At 51.4% G+C, this 23272-nt stretch overlaps 1 protein-coding gene across 4 annotated transcripts in view; it reads left to right on the forward strand.

The window, feature by feature from the left end:
• The window catches only part of CRACR2A (calcium release activated channel regulator 2A), a 120448-nt gene that overhangs the window by 82754 nt on the left and 14422 nt on the right, over window positions 1-23272 (forward strand). For 3 of the 4 annotated variants that reach the window (XM_070453156.1, XM_070453157.1, XM_070453158.1), the window contains exons 12-15: window positions 2246-2564; window positions 9654-9786; window positions 15851-15932; window positions 16051-16165. In XM_070453156.1, the coding sequence (XP_070309257.1) occupies window positions 2246-2564; window positions 9654-9786; window positions 15851-15932; window positions 16051-16165 (649 nt within the window). Of the gene's footprint in view, window positions 1-2245; window positions 2565-9653; window positions 9787-15850; window positions 15933-16050; window positions 16166-23272 lie in introns of those variants that run through there. The other variant, XM_070453159.1, reaches the window with a different exon arrangement.

Below are 23272 nucleotides of genomic sequence, written 5' to 3' on the forward strand. Positions count from 1 at the left end.
AAATAAAAAGACATGCAAAGTGGAGGTGACCTGGGGATGTCAACGCACTGATCTGTCAAAATCTTGAATTTGATTATCATCAATTCCTTTTCTAAACAGCTCAACATGGGATGCAACATGGGAGCCAAATTCCTGAAGTAATTGTTCTCTTGGTTCCTTGGAACCGAATATATGCTCTCAACAAGCACTGCCTGATTGCCTACTGCATACCAGTCATTCTTTGAGTTCTAGGAAGCCTCCAAAGATCCAAAGATCGATTAGGCATGAGTCCTGCCCTTAATATCCATTATCGCATACCTGCTGTGTGCAGGACACAGTGCTGTGTGCTGGGGTACAGGGATCAAGAAAATAGACCCCACTTCTGCTTTCAAGGAACCTACAGTTGAGAGGAGGAAACAGACATTAACTGATGAATAATCAATATCGAGAACTCTGAATTCCTGTAGACTTTGGCAGAGGTGCCTGTTCTCTGCCACTCACACATTGCGCTTGGTGTCAGAACCAAAGAGGAACTTAGTCACGCTGTGCTGATGGTACTCCAGAGGGTAACAGTGCTTGAAAATTCCCCAGGGAGAAGCTTTTGCCAAGAAACAATTCGTTTTAGGGTCATTTCATTTTAGGATCATTTCAGTGGCCATTTCTTCCCTGGTTGCAAGGACTTTAAAAAGCCATGCTCTGCCTGTGTGTGTATGTGAGAGAGAGTACGTGTGTGTGAGTGGGTGTGAGTGGGTGTGAGTAGGTGTGAGTGGGTGAGTGTGTGTGTGAGTGTGTGTGTGAGTGGGTGAGTGCGTGTGTGTGCATGCATGTTGCTCACATGCTCACACATGTGCACATGTGTGTGTAAGCAGAGAGAAAGCAGATGGGAACACTAATTGTGTGCTGAAGTGGGTGAGCACTTTAGGCTCATGAGAATGTAAGAGAAATTTGTTGAAAAGGTGACAGTTTCTGTGAAAGACTGATTTTATCAGTAAATCTAAGCGTTCTTGAATTCCCGCAAATCTTTTATTTTATATCAGGGGACGAAACTAAGTCAGCATTTTGTGAGTAAGTGCTGTATCCTCATTTCTCTTTCAGAATCGTCCATAACTTCCGAACAGTGATACACTTTTTTTTTTTCTTTTTCTTTCTGCTGTCGCTCCTTAGGAGCCAGAAATGCTAGAAGCCGGGGAGCAAAGCGAAGGGGCTTCTCCGTTCGGCATATTCTGTGTCCTTCCGCCCTGTCGCCTCACCGCCGCTTCCTACTCCATTTTCTCTTCTAATCCTCGTGTGTGTGTTTCGATTTTGGACTCAAGTCCCTTCCCATACAACCGCCCTCTGACTTGTTCGCAGTGGCGTGAGGGGGGGAGAGCCCCGAGGGGCCTTTGCTCTCAAGCCTCGAGGACACAGCCCGCGCACTGACCCCACGTCCAGCGCCCGAATCCTCCACCTCCTGCTTCTCTGCTTCTGGCTGCTCAGACCGTCCGAGGCCGCTCACTCCTGACTCTCCGGAGAAAGGGAGAAGAAGCGGGTGGAGGGCCCTGCCTGGCTTCCTTGCCAGCCCCGAGCCGGTGGGTGCCTGCCGTGCTGGGGCCCCCTCCCCAGAGCAGCGACCCCCTCGCCTGCCTCCCTGAGGGCTGCTTCCCTAACGGGCCTGGTTTGTGCCCCAGCTTATCAGGGAGGTGGGCCGGGCGGCCGGGCAGGGAAACCGGCCTGGAGGGTTGGCGTCTGACTTGGGGACGCGCGGCTGGGAAGGGCTGGTGTCCGACCTAGGCGAAGGCCGCCCGCTCTTGACCCAGGAGGCTTTGTTTGCACGTCTGTTACACTCCTTTCTTCACAGCTTTCCTTCTCTTTCACGGCGCCTCCCACAGCCTGGGCCAGTGTAGTGAGTATGTCAGGATGGCTGTAGACTCCTGAGCCAAGTGCTTCTTGAGAGCAGGGACCGTGTCACTGGCTTAAAACCTGGAGCCACCATCACCTTCATCCTCTTCTTTGCTTTTGTCATCACCTTCATCACCTTCACTGCCTTCCCCTTCACCACCTTCACCTTCATCATCATCTTCACCTTCATCATCATCTTCACCTTCATTGTAAAGACATTCGGTGAAAGAGCTAAAGCATGCGGAGTCTGCTTTTCCCGTTCCTAGCTCCTCTCTGCCCCCAAAGCGTGTGCTTCCTCAACTATCACAGAAGCCGTCGGGCAGCCCCCCGCCTCCGCTCAGATACATGTTATGATATTGTCCCCACTCTTTGTCTCCCCACCAAACAGCCAGTCCGAGGAGGAGGAGGATGTGTTTGGCATCCAGAGGCGGAGAAGCTCCCTGGGCCTGAGTGGGTGCCCCATTACAGAAGAGGAGCCGGGGCCCGGAGGACCGCTCACCCGGCGGCTCCGCAGGATCATCTCCATCGAAGAGGACCCCCTGCCCCAGCTGCTGGGGGGCGGCTTTCAGCAGCCGCTGAGCAAGTGCTCAGAAGAGAAGGAGGCCTCCGGCCAGAGGTTGGATGGACAAAGTGGACCTGCCCGACCTCTGGGACTCATGCCCACGTCTCCCCGAGGGCAGCCTGTGGGAAAAGAAGCCCTGTCTGAGGTACGGGTGCCCCCACGCTGGCTTGTAGGTCACCCTGTGCCTTGTCCCTCGATCGTGAGCCCAGGGCAGCTCAGGGGTCAGACGCAGCAAGCCTGACCACACGCTGAGTTTGTGTCCATTGGGTACCACCCTCCCCCTCCATCATGAGAGTCATGACGAAGACTTGGGGGCCTGGGGATGCTCGCCCGACAACTTCTGTTGCTGGCCCCACTCCCTACCCTATGCACTCTTTTCTGATTCAGATTTAAAAGCTTTCATGGAGTAAGATGGACCCTCTGCTGGGCCTTGAACATCACATAGCATGTACTTTAAACATGGTCCCTCTTCTGGTCCATTCTGCAACCGCTCCCTGCAAGCGCATCCCTGCTGGGGAGGTCTGCGCCCCACCCCTCTCCTCTCAGCTAATCAGCTCACCTCCTGCTCCTCCCACCACTGTGACCTTCCACTGCCCCTCTCCCGATGCCGTGCTTCCTACCAGCTCTCCCTGCTGACTTCTCAGGAGAAGGAGGCACACAGATCGTCCTCCTCTGGATCACTGATGAAACTCCTCACCCTGTTTGTGAGCCGTGGGATCAGCTCCTCAGCCCTGCGCCCACCACTGAACCCTCTAGAACAGCTCACGTTCCTCGTGGCAGCCTTCAGAGCTGAGCGGTCCAGCAGTACGTTGGCCTGTGTGCCAGCCAGCCCTCTCCCGGCCCTGCACGGGGACTTCTTGGCCTCAGTTATCATTCCTGGGCCTGGATTAACACTCATGCCTACAAACCGCTGCTTGTAAAGGACCCTGGGCCATGGGACCCGGAGAGATTGGTGGGTGGAGCCCTCCCCCCCGGCAAGCCCTTCCACATCCCCCAAAGTGCACAGGCCACACTGGCTGGCAGTGGGCACAAAATGGGGCTTTAAATACCCCATGTTGGTGGCAGAAGAAGTGCTATGAGGTCCGTGGGAGACAGGGTGAAGGAAGAGATGAAGCATCCTGTCTGCGGTGGTCTTTGATCCTCGAAGTTGTCCGGTGAGGGGCGTCAGAGACCTGATGCCCCCTGGGGAGTGTGGGGAAGTAGAGCAGAGAGCGCGAGGCCGCACCCCCACTCCCTGCAGTGATGGGAGCCCAGCCCTAGCCCGCGGGCTGCACACACGCGCTTCCCTTTAGCTGCGGCAGAAGCTGCTGCCAAGAGGAAATATATCCGCTGGAAGTCTCACAGCAGCCTCAGCAGAGGGTCGCCTCCAAGGCCGCTGAGCCCTCGGTTGGAATCAGCTTTCTGGAAAGTAGTTTCAGAATAGGAATCAATAACTTTTAATGGCCACCTCTGTAACCAGCATTTCTACCTCTAGCAACCATTCCTAAGGAAATAATTAAAGTCAGGCAGAAATTTCATTGAAGAATATAAGTGTGTAAGAGCAAACAATGGGAAAAAAACAACACTAGTGACACAAATTAGACTATAGTCATTTATAGTGCATTTACCATGATATTGAATGGTTTGCCTTGGAAACGAACAGAGATCATTCTGTTGTTTTTGAGATTGCATCCAAGTATTGCATTTTGGACTCTTTTGTTGACCATGATGGCTACTCCATTTCTTCTAAGGGATTTCTGCCCACAGTAGTAGATATAATGGTCATCTGAGTTAAATTCACCCATTCCAGTCCATCTTAGTTGACTGATTCCTAGAATGTCGACATTCACTCTTGCCATCTCCTGTTTGACCACTTCCAATTTGCCTTGATTCATTGACCTAACATTCCAGGTTCCTATGCAATATTGCTCTTTACAGCATCGGACCTTGCTTCTATCACCAGTCACATCCACAACTGGGTATTGTTTTTGCTTTGGCTCCATCCCTTCATTCTTTCTGGAGTTATTTCTCCACTGATCTCCAGTAGCATATTGGGTACCTACCTACCTGGGGAGCTCCTCTTTGAGTATCCTATCATTTTGCCTTTTCATACTGTTGTTCATGGGGTTCTCAAGGCAAGAATACTGAAGTGATTTGCCATTCCCTTCTCCAGTGGACCACATTCTGTCAGACCTCTCCACCATGACCCGTCCGTCTTGGGTTTCCCCACACAGCATGGCTTAGTTTCATTGAGTTAGACAAGGCTGTGGTCCTGTGATCAGATTGGCTAGTTTTCTGTGATTATGGTTTTAGTGTTTCTGCCCTCTGATGCCCTCTCACAACACCTACCGTCTTACTTGGGTTTCTCTTACCTTGGACGTGGGGTATCTCTTCACGGCTCCTGCAAAGCGCAGCCGCTGCTCCTTACCTTGGACAAGGGATGTCTCCTCACAGCCGCCCCTCCTGAGCTTGAACGTGGAGTAGCTCCTCTAGGCCCTCCTGCCGCTCCTGACCTTGGACGCAGGGTAGCTCCTCTCGGCCGCTCCTGCACCGTCACAGCCTGGCGCTCTCTGTCGCCACCTCTGACCTTGGGCGAGGGGTAGCTCCTCTCGGCCATGCTTCTGCGTGGTGGCTGAGACCCAAAAAAGATGTCCTTTTCATTACAGGGGACTGAACTGCAAAAGTAGGAAGCCAAGAAACACCTGAAGTAACAGGCAAATTTGGCCTTGGAGTACGGAATGAAGCAGGGCAAAGGCTAATAGCATTTTGCCAAGGGAACACACAGGTCATAGTAAACACCCTCTTCCAACAACATAAGAGAAGACTCTACACATGGACATCACCAGATGGTCAACACCAAAATCAGATTGATTATATTCTTTGCAGCCAAAGATGGAGAAGCTCTATACAGTCAGCAAAAACAAGACCAGGATCTGACTGTGGCTCAGATCATGAACTCCTTATTGCAAAATTCAGACTTAAATTGAAGAAAGTAGGGAAAACCACTAGACCATTCAGGTATGACCTAAATCAAATCCCTTATGATTATACAGTGGAAGTGAGAAATAGATTTAAGGGACTAGATCTGATAGACAGAGTGCCTGATGAACTATGGATGGAAGTTCATGGCTTTGTACCATCCCCATGGAAAAGAAATGCAAAAAAGCAAAATGGCTCTCTGAGGAGGCCTTACAAATAGCTGTGAAAAGAAGAGAAGCGAAAAGCAAAGGAGAAAAGGAAAGATATTCCCATTTGAATGCAGAGTTCCAAAGAATAGCAAGGAAAGATAAGAAAACCTTCCTCAGTGATCAAGGCAAAGAAATAGAGGAAAACAACAGAATGGGAAAGACTAGAGATCTCTTCAAGAAAATTAGAGATACCAAGGGAACATTTCATGCAAAGATGGGCTCGATAAAGGACAGAAATGCTATGGACCTAACAGAAGCAGAAGATATTAAGAAGAGGTGGCAAGAATACACAGAAGAACTGTACAAAAAAAGATCTTCACGACCCAGGTAATCACGATGGTGTGATCACTGACCTAGACCCAGACATCCTGGAATGCGAAGTCAAGTGGGCCTTAGAAAGCATCACTACGAACAATGCTAGTGGAGGTGATGGAATTCCAGTTGAACTCTTTCAAATCCTAAAAGATGATACTGTGAAAGTGCTGCATTCAGTATGCCAGCAAATTTGGAAAACTCAGCAGTGGCCACAGGACTGGAAAAGGTCAGTTTTCATTCCAATCCCTGAGAAAGGCAATCCCAAAGAATTCTCAAACTACCGCACAATTGCACTCATCTCACACACTAGTAAAGTAATGCTCAAAATTCTCCAAGCCAGGCTTCAGCAATACGTGAACTGTGAACCTCCAGATATTCAAGCTGGATTTAGAAAAGGCAGAAGAACCAGAGATCACATTGCCAACATCCACTGGCTCATTGAAAAAGCAAGACAGTTCCAGAAAAACATCTATTTCTGCTTTATTGACTATGCCAAAGCCTTTGACTGTGTGGATCACAATAAACTGTGGAAAATTCTGAAAGAGATGGGAATACCAGACCACCTGACCTGCCTCTTGAGAAACCTATATGCAGGTCAGGAAGCAAGAGTTAGAACTAGACATGGAACAACAGACTGGTTCCAAATAGGAAAAGGAGTACCTCAAGGCTGTATATTGTTACCTTGCTTATTTAACTTATATGCAGAGTACATCATGAGAAACGCTGGGCTGGAAGAAGCACAAGCTGGAATCAAGATTGCCAGGAGAAATATCAATAACCTCAGATATGCAGATGACACCACCCTTATGGCAGAAAGTGAAGAGGAACTAAAAAGCCTCTTGATGAAAGTGAAAGAGGAGAGTGAAAAAGTTGATTTAAAGCTCAACATTCAGAAAACTAAGATCATGGCATCTGGTCCCATCACCTCATGGGAAATAGATGGGGAAACAGTGTCAGACTTTATTTTGGGGGGCTCCAAAATCACTGCAGATGGTGATTGCAGCCATGAAATTAAAAGACACTTACTCCTTGGAAGGAAAGTTATGACCAACCTAGATAGGCATATTAAAAAGCAGAGACATTACTTTGCCAACAAAGGTCCATCTAGTCAAGGACACAATGTTGGTGGTATCCTGTCTGCAAAATAAGTGCTCTGCTAGGCTAGGGGCGGGGCTGGGGAGAGTGCAGAGCAAGGTCAGCCCCCACCTCCGTGGCCTGGACCGTCTCCTTCCAGCCTGGGTTTCATGTTCCTCATCGTCCTGGGCCTGGAACACACCTATGGCTTCACTGAGCTTTAGTCTCAAACAAATTACACATGGAGACACCAGGCTGGCAGAGAGCGGTGCTTGTGTAGGAATAAAGAACATGGGGCTGGGATGGTGTTTCTGAGCATGGGTTTCTTTTCTCTTTTTTAAAAGATGAGTTTAAATTCCTATAATTGACCTTGAATTTCCTGCTAAGTGTGGCATGGAATTGATTTCTCCCCAAAAGGCTGTAAATGGCTTTTCTCTGAAACTGCTAATACTGGCTGCAGCTCCATTACAGTATTTGTCCATGAGAGGAGCTAATTCCCCCCGATCCACTTCTAAATGGATTCTAAAGAGCCTGCTCACTCGGCCAGCAGCGCTGGGCAGGGCCTAAGAGCAGGGTTTGAACGATTGTGTGGCTCTCTGGACTTCATGACCCTTGGGGGAAAGGACCCACAATGGTCCTCACCCGGCTTCCCACGCCATCCCCCATGTCCTGGAGCAAGTCCATTTCCTACTGGCTGGAGCATCCCAAAGTAACGTGCTGGCCAGCCCCAGGTCCCTCCCCTTACTGGTCAGAGAAGGGGCAGCATGACTGTGTTCTGGAAAGTTCTCCCCATAGCCTGGCGTTTCAGGATTTGCCATACTACTGACGGAGATTGTCTTGCCACAATTGAAAAAAAACAATAAGGCCATAAATTCAGTTCAGTTCAGTTGGTTCAGTCACTCAGTTGTGTCCAACTCTTTTCGACCCCATGGACTGCAGCATGACAGGCCTCCCTGTCCATCGCCAGCTCCTGGAGTTTATTCAAACTCATGTCCATTGAGTCGGTGATGCCATCCAACCATCTCATCCTCTGTTGTCTCTTTCTCCTCCTGCCTTCAATCTTTCCCAGCATCAGCGTCTTTTCAAATGAGTCCTTCCAAAGAACACCCAGGACTGATCTCTTTAGGATGGACTGGTTGGATCTCCTTGCAGTCCAAGGGACTCTCAAGAGTCTTCTCCGACACCACAGTTCAAAAGCATCAATTCTTCAGCGCTCAGCTTTATTTATCGTCCAACTCTCACATCCATACATGACCACTGGAAAAACCGTAGCTTCGACTAGACAGACCTTTGTTGGCCATAAATTAAACTATATTAACAGAATGTTATAGCACTGTTAAAAATCACACTTCCAGAACTTCCCTGGTGGCTCAGTGAGGAAGGAAACACAGGTTTGATCCCTGGTCCAGAGAGATTCCAAATGCTGTGGGACAACTAAGCCCATGGGCCATAACTACCAAGCCTGTGCTCGAGAGCCCGGGAGCTGTAACTGCTGATGCCATGCGCTGCCTTCACCAAGCCTGTGCGTCCTAGAGCCTGTGCTCTGCATCGAGAGAAGCCACTGCAGTGAGGAGTCCACACAACACAAGCACAGAGTCACCCCCGCTTGCCGCAACTAGAGAAAAGCCCTCACAGCAATGAAGACCCAGCTCAGCCAAAAATAATTGATTAGTTTTAAATAATTTTTAAAAAATCACACTTTCAAAAACCATTGGTGATTCAGAGCACTATTCATAATTTAATAATATATTAAAAATAGAAAATTACATATAAATTTAAATTTATGTATCATTAAGTAAATTACATATAATATCTCAAATCGCTCTCAAAAACCACCTATTGCTTCATCTATATAGAAAAAAATCCTGAAACGAATGCATCAAAATAGAAACAGTGGCCATTTCAGGGTGGCGGGATAAATGATGAATAATTATTTTCCTCTCTACTAAGTTTCCTAATTTTTAAAATTAGTATTTATCACTTTTAATTTTTAAAGCTTTTTTTTTTTTTAATGAGTGTGGGTTTCTTTTTTCTTCTTTTATTTCGAGGGCAGACAGGGCCCCTAGATGAACTTGGTGAGATGGGATGGCAGGGCAGCGTGCAAGAAGGCAGGCTCATCCTCCATCCGGTGTAAGCTTCCAGTGATTGGGCTGAAATAAGAGGCCCGACCCCAGCCTGGGATGATTCAGCCCCCGAGATATAGATAAGCCTTCTTTTTCTATCTCTCTATCTCCCTGCTGACACTCCACCTTGTCCTTCCTAATCACTCCCCACAGAAAATCTCCACCTCCTCCTTAAAGCCCAGCCCAAAGCCCCCTGCACCCCGAGACCCTTGACCCCCTGACCGTGCTCCCTGGACGCTTGGAACGTCATGCTGTGACTTTGTACACACAGCCTCCTTTCCTCCACCACAAACCCAGCCCAGCACAGGGTCTGCGGCCCAGCATACGGGCATCAGTGGTGCTGGAATGCATGTCTCTCTTCCCACATCTGATGCTGGAAGGAGCCCCAGTGCCCTGAACCCGAAGCTTCTTGCGTCCGAGGCCGGAGCTGGAGCAGCCTTCCTTGCTGGTTGCTGGTCTCTCCCTGGACACCATATGGACAGTGAGGGGTGGGGGTGGCAGGTGCGGGGACTGGCGACTGTCCCAGTGGTTGACCCAACTGTCTGCCTTCCGCAGAAGGAAGGCTCCCTGTCCACCCCAGACCGGCTCTTCAAGATCGTGTTCGTGGGCAACTCCTCTGTGGGGAAGACATCCTTCTTGGGCCGGTTCTGCGATGGCAGGTTCTCCCCAGGCTCGGCAGCCACTGTGGGTGAGTTTTCTGCCCGAGGCTGGACCCTAGCCCACCTCTGGGAAGGGGTGGCTGTGAGAAGGGGGCCCAAGTAGGGACTTGGAGCCCTGTGGGAAGGGCCATGGGCTGGGCTGGGCTGGTAGGTGAGGACCATGTCTGCCCAGTGCTCCATGAGGATGCAACCACAAATGCTTCCTACATCTGGCCTGAAGGGAACCTGAACTTAGCAAAGATGGACTGCTGGCCCTTTGTCCCCTTTCTGAGCCCGACTCTCTTGAATCATGCCTTCCCCACTTTCTGTGTGTGTGTGTGTGTGTGTGTGTGTGTGCATGCACTTGTGTGGATGGGCAGGGCACAGGACAGTGTTCTGGTGGCTTCTTTTACCCGTCAGCTGTCCCCATCCTGCATCCCAGGCCTGCTGGTAACAGCTGGAGTCCATTGTGGATGCTCTTTAAGCTCAGCTACTAGCTGATCAGGTCTTTGTCTGCTCCCGTCGCTATCTGGGTAATTCTGTGTTTAGATGGGCTTCCCGGGTGGCTCCATGGTAGACAATCCACCTGCCAATGCAGGAGATGCATGAGTTCCATCTCTGCGTCAGGAAGACCCTTTGGAATCAGAAATGGCAACCTCCTCCGTTATTCTTGCCTGGGAATTCCCATGGACAGAGGAGCCTGTCAGGCTACAGTCCATGGGGTTGCAATGAGTCAGACACAACTGAGTGACTGAGCGCAAATCTGTATTTAGGTAGAGGCCTTGGCCCCTTCTCCCAGAGTTGCTCCTTGCCTTGAGATATGTGGTAGAACCCAAGGGCATTATCGACCTTTTAGCTTCTCCCAAATTCAGTCACTCAAGCAAAAAAATAAATGAATCCATGGAGTGTCTTCTATATGCCACTTAACCTTGCTGATAAGAAAGTGAAGTGAAAAATGTTAGTTGATCAGTCGTGTGTGACTCTGTGACCCCATGGACTCTAGCCCAACAGGCTTCTTCGTCCGTGGAATTTTCCATGCAAGAACAACGTTGTATTAGTTTCTGCGGCACGACAAAGTGAATCAGCTGTATGTACACACACAGCCCTTCCTCTTGAGCCTCTCTCCACCCCCGCCATCCCACCTCTAGGTCATCACGGAGCACCAGGCTGAGCTCCCTGTGTTATATAGCAGCTTCCCTCTAGCTGTCTGTTTTACGCATGGTCGTGTTTATACGTCAAGGCTGCTCTCCCAGTTTGTCCCACCCTCCCCTTCCCTTTCTGTGCCCACACGTCTGTTCTCTATTTCTGCCTCTCTATTCCTGCCCCCAAAATAGGTTCATCAGTACCTGTTTTCTAGATTCCATATATATGTATTAATATATGATATTTGTTTTTCTCTTTCTGACTTACTTCACTCTGTGTGACCAACTCCAGATCCACCCACATCTCTACAAATGACCCAATTTCATTCCTTTTTATGGTGGGGGATATTCTTTATCCATTCATCTATCGGTGGACATCTAGGTTGCTTCCATGTCCTGGCTATTGTAGCTAGTGCTGTGATGAACATTGGGATACATGTGCCTTTTTGCGTTATGGTTTTCTGAGGGTTTATGCCCAGGAGTGAGATTGCTAGATCATATGATAGTTCTATTTTAGCTTTTTGAGGCCCTTCCATACTGTTCTCCACAGTGGCTGCATCAATTTGCATCCCCACCTAATAGTTATCATTTCCATCTGTCTTCCCAACAACCCTGAAAGGCAAGCACTGCTTTCAGCCCAATGCATGGACCAGGACTCTGAGGCAGGCCCAGAGAGGTCCAGAGGCTGGTCCTCATTCTCATCAGCTGGTTGGTGCTCACATTGGCCCCCCCATGCACCCTTGCTGTTCCAGCCCACTGTCTCCCTAACAACACAGAGTTGTGTTGGCATAGGCAGGGCAGCCTGCTGAGGTCCAGGGGGACATCGAAAATCCTGGACCTTTACCCCAGCTCTGCCACTGGCCGGCCATGTGACTCCAGAGGTATTTCTTCTTTGTGCTGCAGTTTTCCTCACCTGAAAAAAGATGAGAGATTTGAACGAAGCCACCCAACATTGCTTCCAAGCCCAGTACTCTGTCCAGACCACCCTTGACCCCCGTATAAGACCCCTTGGTCTTACAAGCTGGCCCTCGGAGATAAACTTTCCTGCCCCAGAGAACTGCTTTGGGAGACTTCGAGATCTCCTCTAGGATAACCTAAATGGGCCCTTCTTTCCAATTTTCCTCCTATGGATGGGTCTCTCCTGTAGGCTACAGGCACCCCGTTCTTATCGCTGAGCCTTTTCAGATTCCAAATCTGGGGGCCCCTCTTGCCCCACTTCTGCCCCGTTCCACATGGAGACTTGGAGACTCCCAAGGGGAAGAATCGGGACTCTGACAGGAGGACACCCAGAAGACCCTGCAGCGTGTGACTGGAGACAGATGGTTCAGTGACCCAGTGTGCCAAGTGTGGCCCTGGAAGCAACCTCTATGGAGCTGGACTGGCCCTCCCTGGAGCGTCCTGTGGGGTGACCTCAGAACTACCCCCAAGGTCACACCTCGGGCAGCAGCCTGTGGGAGCAGGGGGGAGATGCTTCATCCCCCAGGGCAGCCCCCACGCCATGCACATGTTGCCTCTCCTGTTGGCAAAATCAGAGAATCAGGATCTGCTCACTCCTCCAACCTGTGTCTCTGAGATGGAGAACTCTGGAAAAGAGAATATCAGACTAATTTGCACTTCCCAGGAGGCCAATTATGGAAACACCGACAATTTACAATGGGGAAAAATATCATAGTTTCTAAATCTAGAACACCCTTCCTCTCACTGTGCAAGGGGAGCCCAGAGCATCAGCTGGAATCCGTGTCCCTGGCACATGCGTCAGGGAGCCAATGTCACGCCAGCTGCCTGGAAGATGCTCCCTTTAAAGATACAGGCAAGGCACTGAGTCCTGGGCTCCGGGGGCTCCAGGAGGCTGAGTCCCATAGACACAGCAGCCCTGGACCCTCAGCACAGACCTACAGGGACATGGCAGTGCTTGCAAGCCCTCCTCCTTCCCCGAAGAGACTTCCTGATCGCCCAGCCCCTCGTGAGCACATGACTTGTCCTTTTCTGTTGGCTTATGCAGGATCTGGGTTCCCCAATGCAGCAGTGTGTCTTGGGGTGCCCGGCCTCCCCCACCATATGTCCCTTCAAAAGCAGGTGCGTGGGTCCTGTGAGTGGCCTGGAAATGTCAAATGATGCTTCTTGTAGAATTCTGGAGCTTGTGTTGTTGAGGAGAAGAGAGGCTGTTGGAGGCAAAGGCTCTGAACCCAGGACTCTGAGTCCTGGACTCTCCCTGAGGCCCCACCTTGGTTCACAGCCTCCTGCTTTAAACCACAGACCATGCCCCAAGGTGTTCCTTCTGAAAGCTTTCCTGGCAGGATGCCCTCTGACCTCTCCTGGGTACCAGTCAAGATCCATCCATCTCCTCATCTGCACAGAGAAATTCTGGGAGCTTGCATCCATGACATCACTGGCTCTTCCCACTCTCAAGCCCGTGTGCTCGGACTGACTTCTTAGAAAGGTGAAGGCCGCCCTTCCTGGGGCCCACCACCCAGCTCTGACCCGCACAGCCCACCACACACACAATCCCCGAGAGGGGCCCTGGGGTCCAGTCCTCATTCAGGAACCACTTAAGTTGTAATCTGGGGGTCACCTGCGAGTGTTCACTGAACGCCGCAGCAGGATGTAAAGGTCATCAGGCTCATGTAAAGGCCCAACTTTCCCCACACCCCCATCACACCTCAGTTTACAGATGGGGAAAGCAAAGTCCCCCAAATGGGGTGAAGTCAAGTCCTCAAGGTCACATGGCTGCTTGGAGGCAGGAACACAGGGTCTGGGCTCCTGGAGCATTGGAACTGGTGCAGGGGTCTCAGAAATTCCTCTGGCCCCATGTCCCTCTGTGAGGCCCTTTCTCCTGGACTCTGACACCCCATGTCCTCCCAGCCCCATGCTCCTGTCTGGCTTGTTCGTCTGTTTCCCAGCCTGAGGGTCTGAGACTGCAGGGAGCTGTGCCCTGTGGGCCAGCAGGGACTCACCAAGCTCCTGGTCCACTGTGCTCCCTGCAAGACAAACTCCCCGCCTCCAGCAGAGCAGTCATCAGTGAGGTCAAGGGACCCAGCCGGCCCTCCGTCACCTGCCTTTCCACCAAACACAGGGCTCATCCTTGGGTCCTCAGGGGCTTCAGACCAGGCCACGGAGGTATTGGCTGCGGTTGGTTTTCTCCTGAGCTGTTATCAGATGGCAGGCAGCTACTCTGTCTCCCAGAGCACCCATGGGGGAAGCCCATGCGCTTGAGCCAAGGAGATACCCTTGGGTCTGGTTCCCACCTGTTCTGATGGGAGCACTGAGCCCTGGACTCTCTGGGTGAAATGAAGCTGCTGGGTGCCCCGTGCCTAGGGTGCTGCTGTGAAGAGAGGAATGAGCCTCAGAACTGGGTTTGCAACTTGGTGAGGCTGCTGACCAGCTCGGGCAAAGAGGGTCTCCTGCTTCTTCAGCCTTCCATGATGGGGAGGGGGTGGAGATGTGTGCACGTCGTGTATGGGGGTGTGTGTGTGTGTGCAGATAGCAACCCTCATGTGGATGTCACAGGGGAGCTCCGTGAGGAGGGAGGGATGTCACGTGGGAACTGGGAATGCCAAGCCTTCTACCTTTGGGACCCATCGCTCTGTTCCTCACCCAGATGTGGGCACCCTCTCTCTGACCTTCTTCTGGGAACCCAGGGTGTCTGCGGTCCTGCTGACATTCTAGGATCTGACGACCCTCCCATCTCTCCTGCCCTGCCAGCCCCTCACGCCCCTTTGCCTGGACACTGTGGCGGGAATGCCTTTTTCTGTTGACTGCCTCTTATCTGCCTGTCCACATGTCTGTCTCTCTGGCCAGCGGCTGCTACTGTCCCTTCCTGGCCCCTCCAGAGTAAGGACCCCAGAAGCTGGGCCTTTTTGAAGGTGGAGGGGGTTTCTCATTGGTTTCAAGATCTGATGACTTAAGAGGGAAAAGTGTTTTAAACCTGGTTGAACATCTGTGAACGTCCTTATAGGATGTGGGATGGAGGAATGTTTGTTATCAAAGAACCACATTTAGGTCCTCAGTCTGAGGTCTGCTGTGGGGCACATGGTATGTCTCCCTGCCCTGTGGCCTCTCTCTGGGGTCCATGACTCCAGGGGTGGGGGGTGGTCACAGCCTCAGAGGGATAATTGCAAGGAGCTTAATGGCTGGATTGGAACTTTGCTTGTGGCTTAAATGGTTAAGAATTTGAAGATTCTTAGTGCAGAGGAGCCGGGTTTGATTCTTGGATCAGGAAGATCCCCTGGAGAAGGGAATGGCAATCCACTCCAGTATTTTTGCCTGGAGAATCCCACAGACAGAGGAGCCTGGTGGGCTATAGTCCATGGGGTCGCAAAGAGTCGGACACAACTGAATGACTAACACTTTCACTGATGGCTGGGATTAGGAACTCTGGACCCAACTCTAGGGGGAAATTTGCCTCTGATTCCCTCCCCAGCCCCTCTAATTCTCTCTGCCCCACTCACTGCCAAGCCCTCCCCTCTTCCTACTTCCCCCCCCCTTCACCTATCTTTGCATCACCTATGGGAGTCTGAACATGTGATCCATTCCCCCCAGGGATATCTGAATTTTATTATAGACATTTTGAAAAGGATTGCAGGGGGAAAGAAGGAAAGGAGGAAGGGAGGGGGGAGGGAGGAATCTGAAGACAGTCTTTCTGTCTCCTCATCTTGACCATGAAGGAATCAATTCATGAAGGATAATTTTTCACCTTAGTAGATTTCTTTTCCATATGTGAACTCATCTGGTCCCTAAAGAGGGACACTGCAGTGAGGGGCCTGCGGTTCAGAGAGGTTCAGTGGTTGGATCGAGGTCCCACAGCTGGTCAGTGGCTGAGACAGGACCAGAGCCCAGGTCCCGGGGCTCGGCGTCCAGGGCTCTGTCCACGCCCACATACTGGTCAGGAGCTGCAGAGGGGAGGGCCGTCCCTGGGGCTGCCGGGTGGGGGCGTGGCTTCTGGATTGGGCGTGATGCTCGGCTCCACCCACAGGCATCGATTACCGTGTGAAGACGGTGTGTGTGGACGGCTCGCGGGTGGCCGTGCAGCTGTGGGACACGGCGGGGCAGGAGAGGTGAGGAGCAACCCCCCCCCCGCCCCCGGCCCCCGGGGTAACCCCGCCTGCCCTGTCCCTGCGGGGGCGGGCTCTGGCGGCCGAGGAGGCGGCACACCTGACCCGGAGCTTTGCGCAGGTATCGCTGCATCACCCAGCAGTTCTTCCGAAAGGCCGACGGCGTCGTGGTCATGTACGACCTCACGGCCAGACAGTCCTTCCTGGACGTGCGGCAGTGGCTGAGCAGCGTGGAGGTGAGCTGCTGGCCTCCCGGGAGGGCCCTCCTCCTGGGTCCTCTCCGGACACTTGACTCAGACCCCACCTTCTCCCGGAACAAACCGATTCAGGCGTCCATGCGTCTGTCCACCGAAGTGCCCAGCACCAGGCTGGTTACTGGGGACCCATAGGTGAACCCGAGAGGTGTGATCAGACTCTGCCCTCGTGGGGAGGGGGTGTGTGGGAGAGGAACCCAGGAAAAATATAGATGAAGCCAATAATGGTGTCCCTGAGACTGTGAAAAGTGGGATTAGGAGTTGGGGAGGGAGTGCCAAGTGTCGAGGGTGCACGGTTTTCCAGAATGTTTACATAGAGTCACCATGGCCTCTTCCCAACGCCTGCGTTTTCCCAGCTCCAGCAGGGGTCGGGTCTGCTCAGTGTTTGGGGGTCTCATCACAGCCCTTCACACAGAGGAAGGCTGATCTGCAATGTGAGGGTCCCAGGCTGTCCCTAAAGACACCCTGGGGCCGGGCCCTCGAGAGATGGGGCTCCTCTTTGAATTCTGGATTCTGTCTAAGACTGTGCTTCCCCGCGTTGTCCTTGCAACAGGCTGCTCTGTGGGCCCTTTGTACTCCCGACCACCTCGAGCTCTCCTCCACCACCTGAATGAGACGTCCCAAGGCCAAGGGCCTGTGCCGCGCCACTTATTCTCTTTTACAGCCCTGCCCGCCCCAGTCCTTTCACATACAGACAAATAGGTCCCAGTCCTCTCACCAGCAGGACCCATGCTTTGTTTATTTGTTCTGAACTCTAACAGGCACTAGTCTGGGGCCTGGGGACTCCAGGAGCGGATAAAAGGGCCAGTTTGCCTCTCTTCGCGGAGCTCATGCTCAACCCTCTCTTCAAGCCCACAGGCCTTGCTCAGCTCCTAACCTGCTCATCAGGCTGTCCCCTGCTATCCAAGAAGGAGCTGCCAGCCCCAACCCCTGCCACCCTCCACACATCTTTACCTTTGTGACCAGGGCTTGTCGGAGGCTCCTCTGTGCTCAACAGATGTTGGATGCAAGTGTGGATGCTGTGTCTCCATGCAGACAGGATACTGGGGTTGTTCATTTCATTATGTCTCAGCCCTGAGACCCATACTGCCTGGAACCCAAAATCTGTTCCTCTTGGAGTTTGGACTTGGATGGGCCACTGCTTTCTCTCCTGTTCCTCCGCAGCCTTGGTGTCACCAAGGAAAATGAGGAACGGGGATGGAACCGAGATTCCAGGGTTTCTCAGAAGTTTGCCTGATATAAATTATTTTTCAAAATGATTGCATCTAAAACACGATAAAGAAAATGTATGTTTTGAAATGTAGCAAGTGGCCCTACACAGAGCTGATGGAAGAGGCAGATGGTGGGGTGATACGGAAGTGCATCCTTTTAAAACTTTGTGATTTACGACCTGATTTTTGATGGCACCAGTAGATTTTTTCTTCCTCACAGAGGTAAAACACCAGGAGAGACTTTAGGGCTTACCTAACCTGGTAGTTTTCAAACTTTCCTTCTTGGAGCCCCAGAAGCAGGCTGACCTTTCCCATGGCCATAGATGGTCAGTGAAGGGTGGTGGTCACATGTCTGGACCCCCTTCCCCCACCTCAGAGCCCTTCTATATTGTTAAATTTTTTTCTTTTGATTGCTTTATTTATTTCTATTTTAGTTTTTGGCCATGCCACACCGCATGAGGGATCTTAGTTCCCTGGACAGGGGTTGAACCTGTGTCTCCTGCATTCTAAATTCAGTCTGAACCACTGGACTGCCAGGGAATTCCCCATCTTTCAGTTTTGTGCATTGGAGTCTTGACTATGATTTTGTTGGGCAAGAGGGTTTCCCTTTGAAAACCACAGATGTAATACAGCCATCTGGTTCTCAAATGAAGCAACTGAGGTCAGGACCTCTTCAAGGTCACCTGTTCTTTCCCCAGCCACAGACGTTTAATTGCACCCCATATCAAAATTTTGATAAACACACAGTGGGGTTTCTGCACACACCAAACTGGAGGATGTGGAACTTTCAGATTCCCAGCAGGGGGCTGACTGTACTACGCCTTTTTGAGTAAGGGACTTGGGCATCCGTGGGTTTTGGTACCCTCAGAGGTGCTGGCACCTTGTAGATACAGAGCGATGACTGTATACTAGTTCTGGGAAGAGGCAAAGCAGATAGTCTGGGATTAGCAAGGATGGATGGAGAGAAATTTATAGAATTGTGCTCTTTGCATTAGTAGGACCTGGGATTTCTAAGGCCCCTGTTTTGCAGAGAGCCTGGGGTCTAGCCAGGAAGTGGCAGATCAGATTGGATTTGAAGGTAAAGAAATGCCAGAGGGTCTGATGCTGGGAAAGATGGACGACAAAAGGAGAAGGAGGCCATAGGGGATGAGACAGTTAGATGGCATCACCGACTCAATGGACATGAATCTGAGCGAACCCCAGGAGACAGTGAAGGACAGAGGAGCCTGGCGTGCTGCAGTCCATGGGGTTGCAGAGAGTCAGATACGACTTAGCGACTGAACGACAGCATTGTCGCTGCTTGAAGGCTGAGTTCCGTCATTCCACACAAAGCTGGGTGGAGCACTGTGTGATTAGCCTGTTCCTGCCTGGGGTAGGGCTGGATAGCATCACCTGCATGCACCCCAACAGAGCCCCCCATGGAAGCAAAGCTGAGATGGCAGATCCATCTGTGGCTAACTCAGAATTACCCATGTGTGGACAGGGCTTCTCTGTGTAATTTGTGGTTTGCATTCTCCTGCTTTAAGCTTTGAGCAGAAGGTACAGGTAAACTTGAAAAGATGATTCCAAACCTGAATGAACGTGAAGATTACTTATGGAGCTTTCAACCAAAACAGACACCAGAGCCTTCTCTCCCAAAGAGAATAATCCAGAACTTGGAAATCTGAACAACAACAACAAAAGCAAAGGTTCCCCAGGTGGTTTTGATCCTCAGCCACCATGGTTTCCAGCCTAAACCAGTGGCTTCTCAAACTCTAATATGCATAGTCTCCTGGAGACAGGGTTAAAATACGGATCCTGGGTCAGCAGGTGTGGGCTGGGGCCCCAGATTCTGCATTTCTAGCAGCTTCTAAAGAGCCAATGCTGCTGGGCCAGGGACCCCACTTTGAGAAGCAAGATTCTAAATCCTTCTCAAAGATGTCTGTGCTCCTTCAGCAAGAATTTGAGGGGCATGACCCGTGTGCTCAGCATGTCCCGGGCACACTGGAGGACTCGGTTTGGTGGCCCTGGATTCCATGGGCAGGTGCCAGAGGCTGTGTCAGGTGGCAGGGGTGTGTTGAGGACGTGGAACGGTGGCATCGTAAATGCAATTGATCTCAAGGTTCTTGAAAAGCTAAGTTGTTCTGCCTTGGCAACCGGCCACCAGAGACGTCAGGTGATGGATGAAAACTTGACACCTACTTGGATTGGAGAGGGACTGAACAGAAGCAGCACTTGGCGCTGGTGGCACACCTCCAATTTCCATGGCACTCTGCCAGCCAGCACCCCCGCCCGGAGGAGGCAGGGTGGGGCGGGAACTTTAATAACAGCCTTGGGTTCAGAAGCCTTGTTATTAAGTGAATGGTGGCCAGCTGTTCCTAGCGCCCCTTCCCCCTTCAACCTAAAAGCTGTACTGGAGGAAAGGGCTGAGATTGTACACAGCAAAGCCTGGCTCCTGGACGAGGTCTTCTGGGGCGCGAACAGCTGCTGGGGAGGTGTGGAGTTCCCTGAAAAGGACCTGGTCACCATCTCAGCTCAGCCACCGCCTGGCTCTACAGCGTGAGCCAGTCACTCAGTGAAGGAGTGGATGGGATGCTCTGGCCCTCACTTTCTACTGGGGCTGGCCCTTGACTCTGGGGCGGGGGGACAGGATGGATCATATAGACGACTCCGGTGATCCTTCCAGCCCAGACAGAACTAAATGCCTTGGGTGAAGAGGAAGGACCTCTGCCCTGCTTTATGAGGTGTCCTGCCCACCCCCCAGGTCCCTTCCATCTTTACCTGGCCTGCAGGCCTCCTGCAAAAGAGGCCAAAGCTGGACCCAGACACACTCTGTGAGGATCCTTCCACTGTCTTACCTTTCCTGTGCACCTATGGGAAATCACAGCCGTTAGACCCTCCTGCCACCTCAACGTCCCCGACCCATCTGACCCTCATCTCTGCTGCGTGGGACTCCTTTAACAAGTCCAATCTAGAGGAGAAACTGGACGGGATCTAAGGGCCCTGTTTTTTAGACTGTGAAGCACCCTGGACATCTGAAAACCTTGGGCCTGAATCAGGTCAAGAAAATAGGATTTGGTTCAGGCTTGATGAAAACTCTTGAGTAAGGAGATCACACCAGTCAAACCTAATCAACCCTGAACATTGACTGGAAGGACTGATGCTGGAGCTGAAGCTCCAATACTTTGGACACCTGATGCGAAGAACTGACTCATTTGTAAAGACCTCAATGCTGGGAAAGATTGAGGGCAGAAGGAAAACGGGGTGACAGAGGATGAGATGGTTGGATGGCATCACCAGCTCAATGGATATGAGTTTGAGCAAGCTCTGGGAGATCATGAAGAACAGGGAAACTTGGTGTGCTGCCGTTCATGGGGTCACAAAGAGTTGGACACAACTTAGTGACCAAACAACAAGCCCAATGGGGCTTCCCTGGTGGTTCAGTGGTAAAGAACCCGCCTGCCAATGCAGATGTGGGTTCTATTCCTGGGTGGAGAAAATCCCCTAGAGGAGGGCATAGCAACTCACTCCAGTATTCTTGCCTAGAGAATCCCATGGACAGAGGAGCCTAGCAGGCTACAGTCCCTGGTGCTGCAAAGAGTCAGACATGACTGAGCGACTGAAAACAACAATACAAGCCGGATAGGCTGGTATTTCTCCTGAATCCAGATTGCTGGTCCCCCCAGTGCCCGCAGTCCTGGCATACCAACTTCTTGTTTGGATCTTTCTGTTAACCCCAGAGGTCTGTCCTGTGAAGCCTGTGCATCAGGAAAGTAGCATCTGAGCCAAGTCATGAGCCAGCAAGACCAGTGAATCTGAGCTGGAATAAAACCATGGGGATTAATGTCACATAGGTTCTTTGCCCTATAGCTGAGAAATCCTGAGATGCAGAGAGAAGTGACTTGTCAGAGGATCTGCCGCTGGTCAGGCGGCACAGCCAGGGCTGGAATCTCAGGTCTGCTCCTGCACTCTGCTCCTCCCTCATCACACGGCCCCGGTTACACCTGCTTCTGAGAAACAGACATTCATCTCTTTCCGGCCCTTCCGGCTTCCATCTCAAAGCGGAACAGCTCTGCAGGTCTGCGCTGCCTTCCTGGATGACTGGCTGGCTCTCACTCTGTGATCTTTGTCACCGGTGACAATGTATAGCACTTGGCAAAAAATAGCAGCTTGATTCCCCCCCCTCCATGTTCCAAGTTGAGCTCAAAGTGCTGGCAGTTTAGAACAAACTACACAAATAAATCTTGTTTTGACTCATCATCTGGGGGGTGGGGTGGATAAATATGGAAACCCCCAAGATATAATTTTGCAGTCATTTTTTTTCTCTTAGCATAACTGTGTGCTTTAATGTGTTAAGGTTTTTTTTTTCCTGCCTCTGGAGAAATACAGCAGTCGCCTGGCTAAGTGCTTTTTCTTGCCTCCCGGCAAATAGATATTAACACACATACACACACACACTCTCTCTCTGTCACACACACACACACACACACACATACAGAGCTTCCAACCAAATGCAACAGCTGCATGTCCTAAGCTTGCTCCGAGTTGACAGTTCCTGTAAATTAAAGTCAGAGATGGAGAATATTTGAATTTCAACAAGTCTGTCTTCCAAGAAGTTCAAGTTTAGAGAAAAGTAACTGAATGGTGGAAGGTGGAGGGGGCTTCTGAGGCCAGGGGAGGATCGACTGGATGCCAGCACTGAAGCCCACCTCCCAGCTCAGGGAGCAGAGAAGGGAGAGAGGAGGGAGCTGGACAGATCCCATGAGAGCCACAGCAGAGCTGGACCGGGCCTGGAGGGTCTGCCCAGAGACTGCGCCCGGCCGGCCACTCCTTCCCTCCAGCCTGGGCTGCTCTCGTGACTGTTTGAAAGTGAAAGTTCAGTTGTGCTCAGTTGCGTCCAACTCATTGCCACCCTGTGGACCCACCAGGCTCCTCTGTCCACGGAATTCACCAGGCAACAATACCGGAGTGGGTTGCCATGCCCTCCTGCAGGGGATCTTCCCAACCCAGGGATCGAACCTGGGTCTCCTGCGTTGCAGGCAGATTCTTTATCATCTGGGCTGCTAGGGAAGCCGCATGTGGCCTTACCAACATCTATAGAAATGTCCACAGACATTGAGTGGCTGCAGACTTAGGCACCAAAGGAGGTGCTCCTCGGACTTTCGAAAGGAAGTGTCACTTCATCTGATGGGTCATTAAGAGCATCTTTGTTCAAGCAGTGGACAGACAGGCCAACAGCTAGTTAGGTGGGTGAATGACATGAAGTGTAGAAAGAGGGCTCAAGTGTTGAGGCTCAAGTCAGAGAGGACCTGAGAGCCCAGCCCAGCCCCGGCCCCTCCCATGGTGGAGACGGATCTAGGGCGGGGTGAGGATACCTGGCTGCCTATGATGGGTAGCATGTGCCGCGGCCTTACGTATGTTCTGACCTTTTTTTTTTTGCTGCATCTTTGGAGATGGACCTAGTTCTCCTACATCACAGGGCCCACGGAGGAAATGTGAGGGGCCAGAGAGTTTGTATAGGAGGAGGACGCTGCAAAGAGCAGAAACCGCTGCTCCAGCTGGGGCCTGGGCTTTTTAGCCAGGAATTGTTTTTGGAAAGAAGGCCACCTCTTCTGTTTTCAGGGGCAGCTCTGCTGCTCATGGTACAGGTGCTAGGCTGCCTGTTCCCACCTCATCCCATTTGATCATTCAGGACCCAGGGAGAAAAACCAGCCATTTCCCGTAACAATATCAGACTCCAGGCTAGAATCCCACCCTGAGATTTCAAGTCTGATGCTCTTATTTTCAGAGAGTTTCCACATCAAGAAATCCCACCAGCCTTAAGTCATTCCTCACATATCCGTCTACAAATATCTCTCGCTTGTGCTCCAAACAGCAAGTCTTTTGGCTTGTTTTCCTA

The sequence above is a fragment of the Odocoileus virginianus genome, chromosome 23 (assembly GCF_023699985.2).
Source record: "Odocoileus virginianus isolate 20LAN1187 ecotype Illinois chromosome 23, Ovbor_1.2, whole genome shotgun sequence".
In the NCBI taxonomy this organism is placed as follows: Eukaryota; Metazoa; Chordata; class Mammalia; order Artiodactyla; family Cervidae; genus Odocoileus; species Odocoileus virginianus.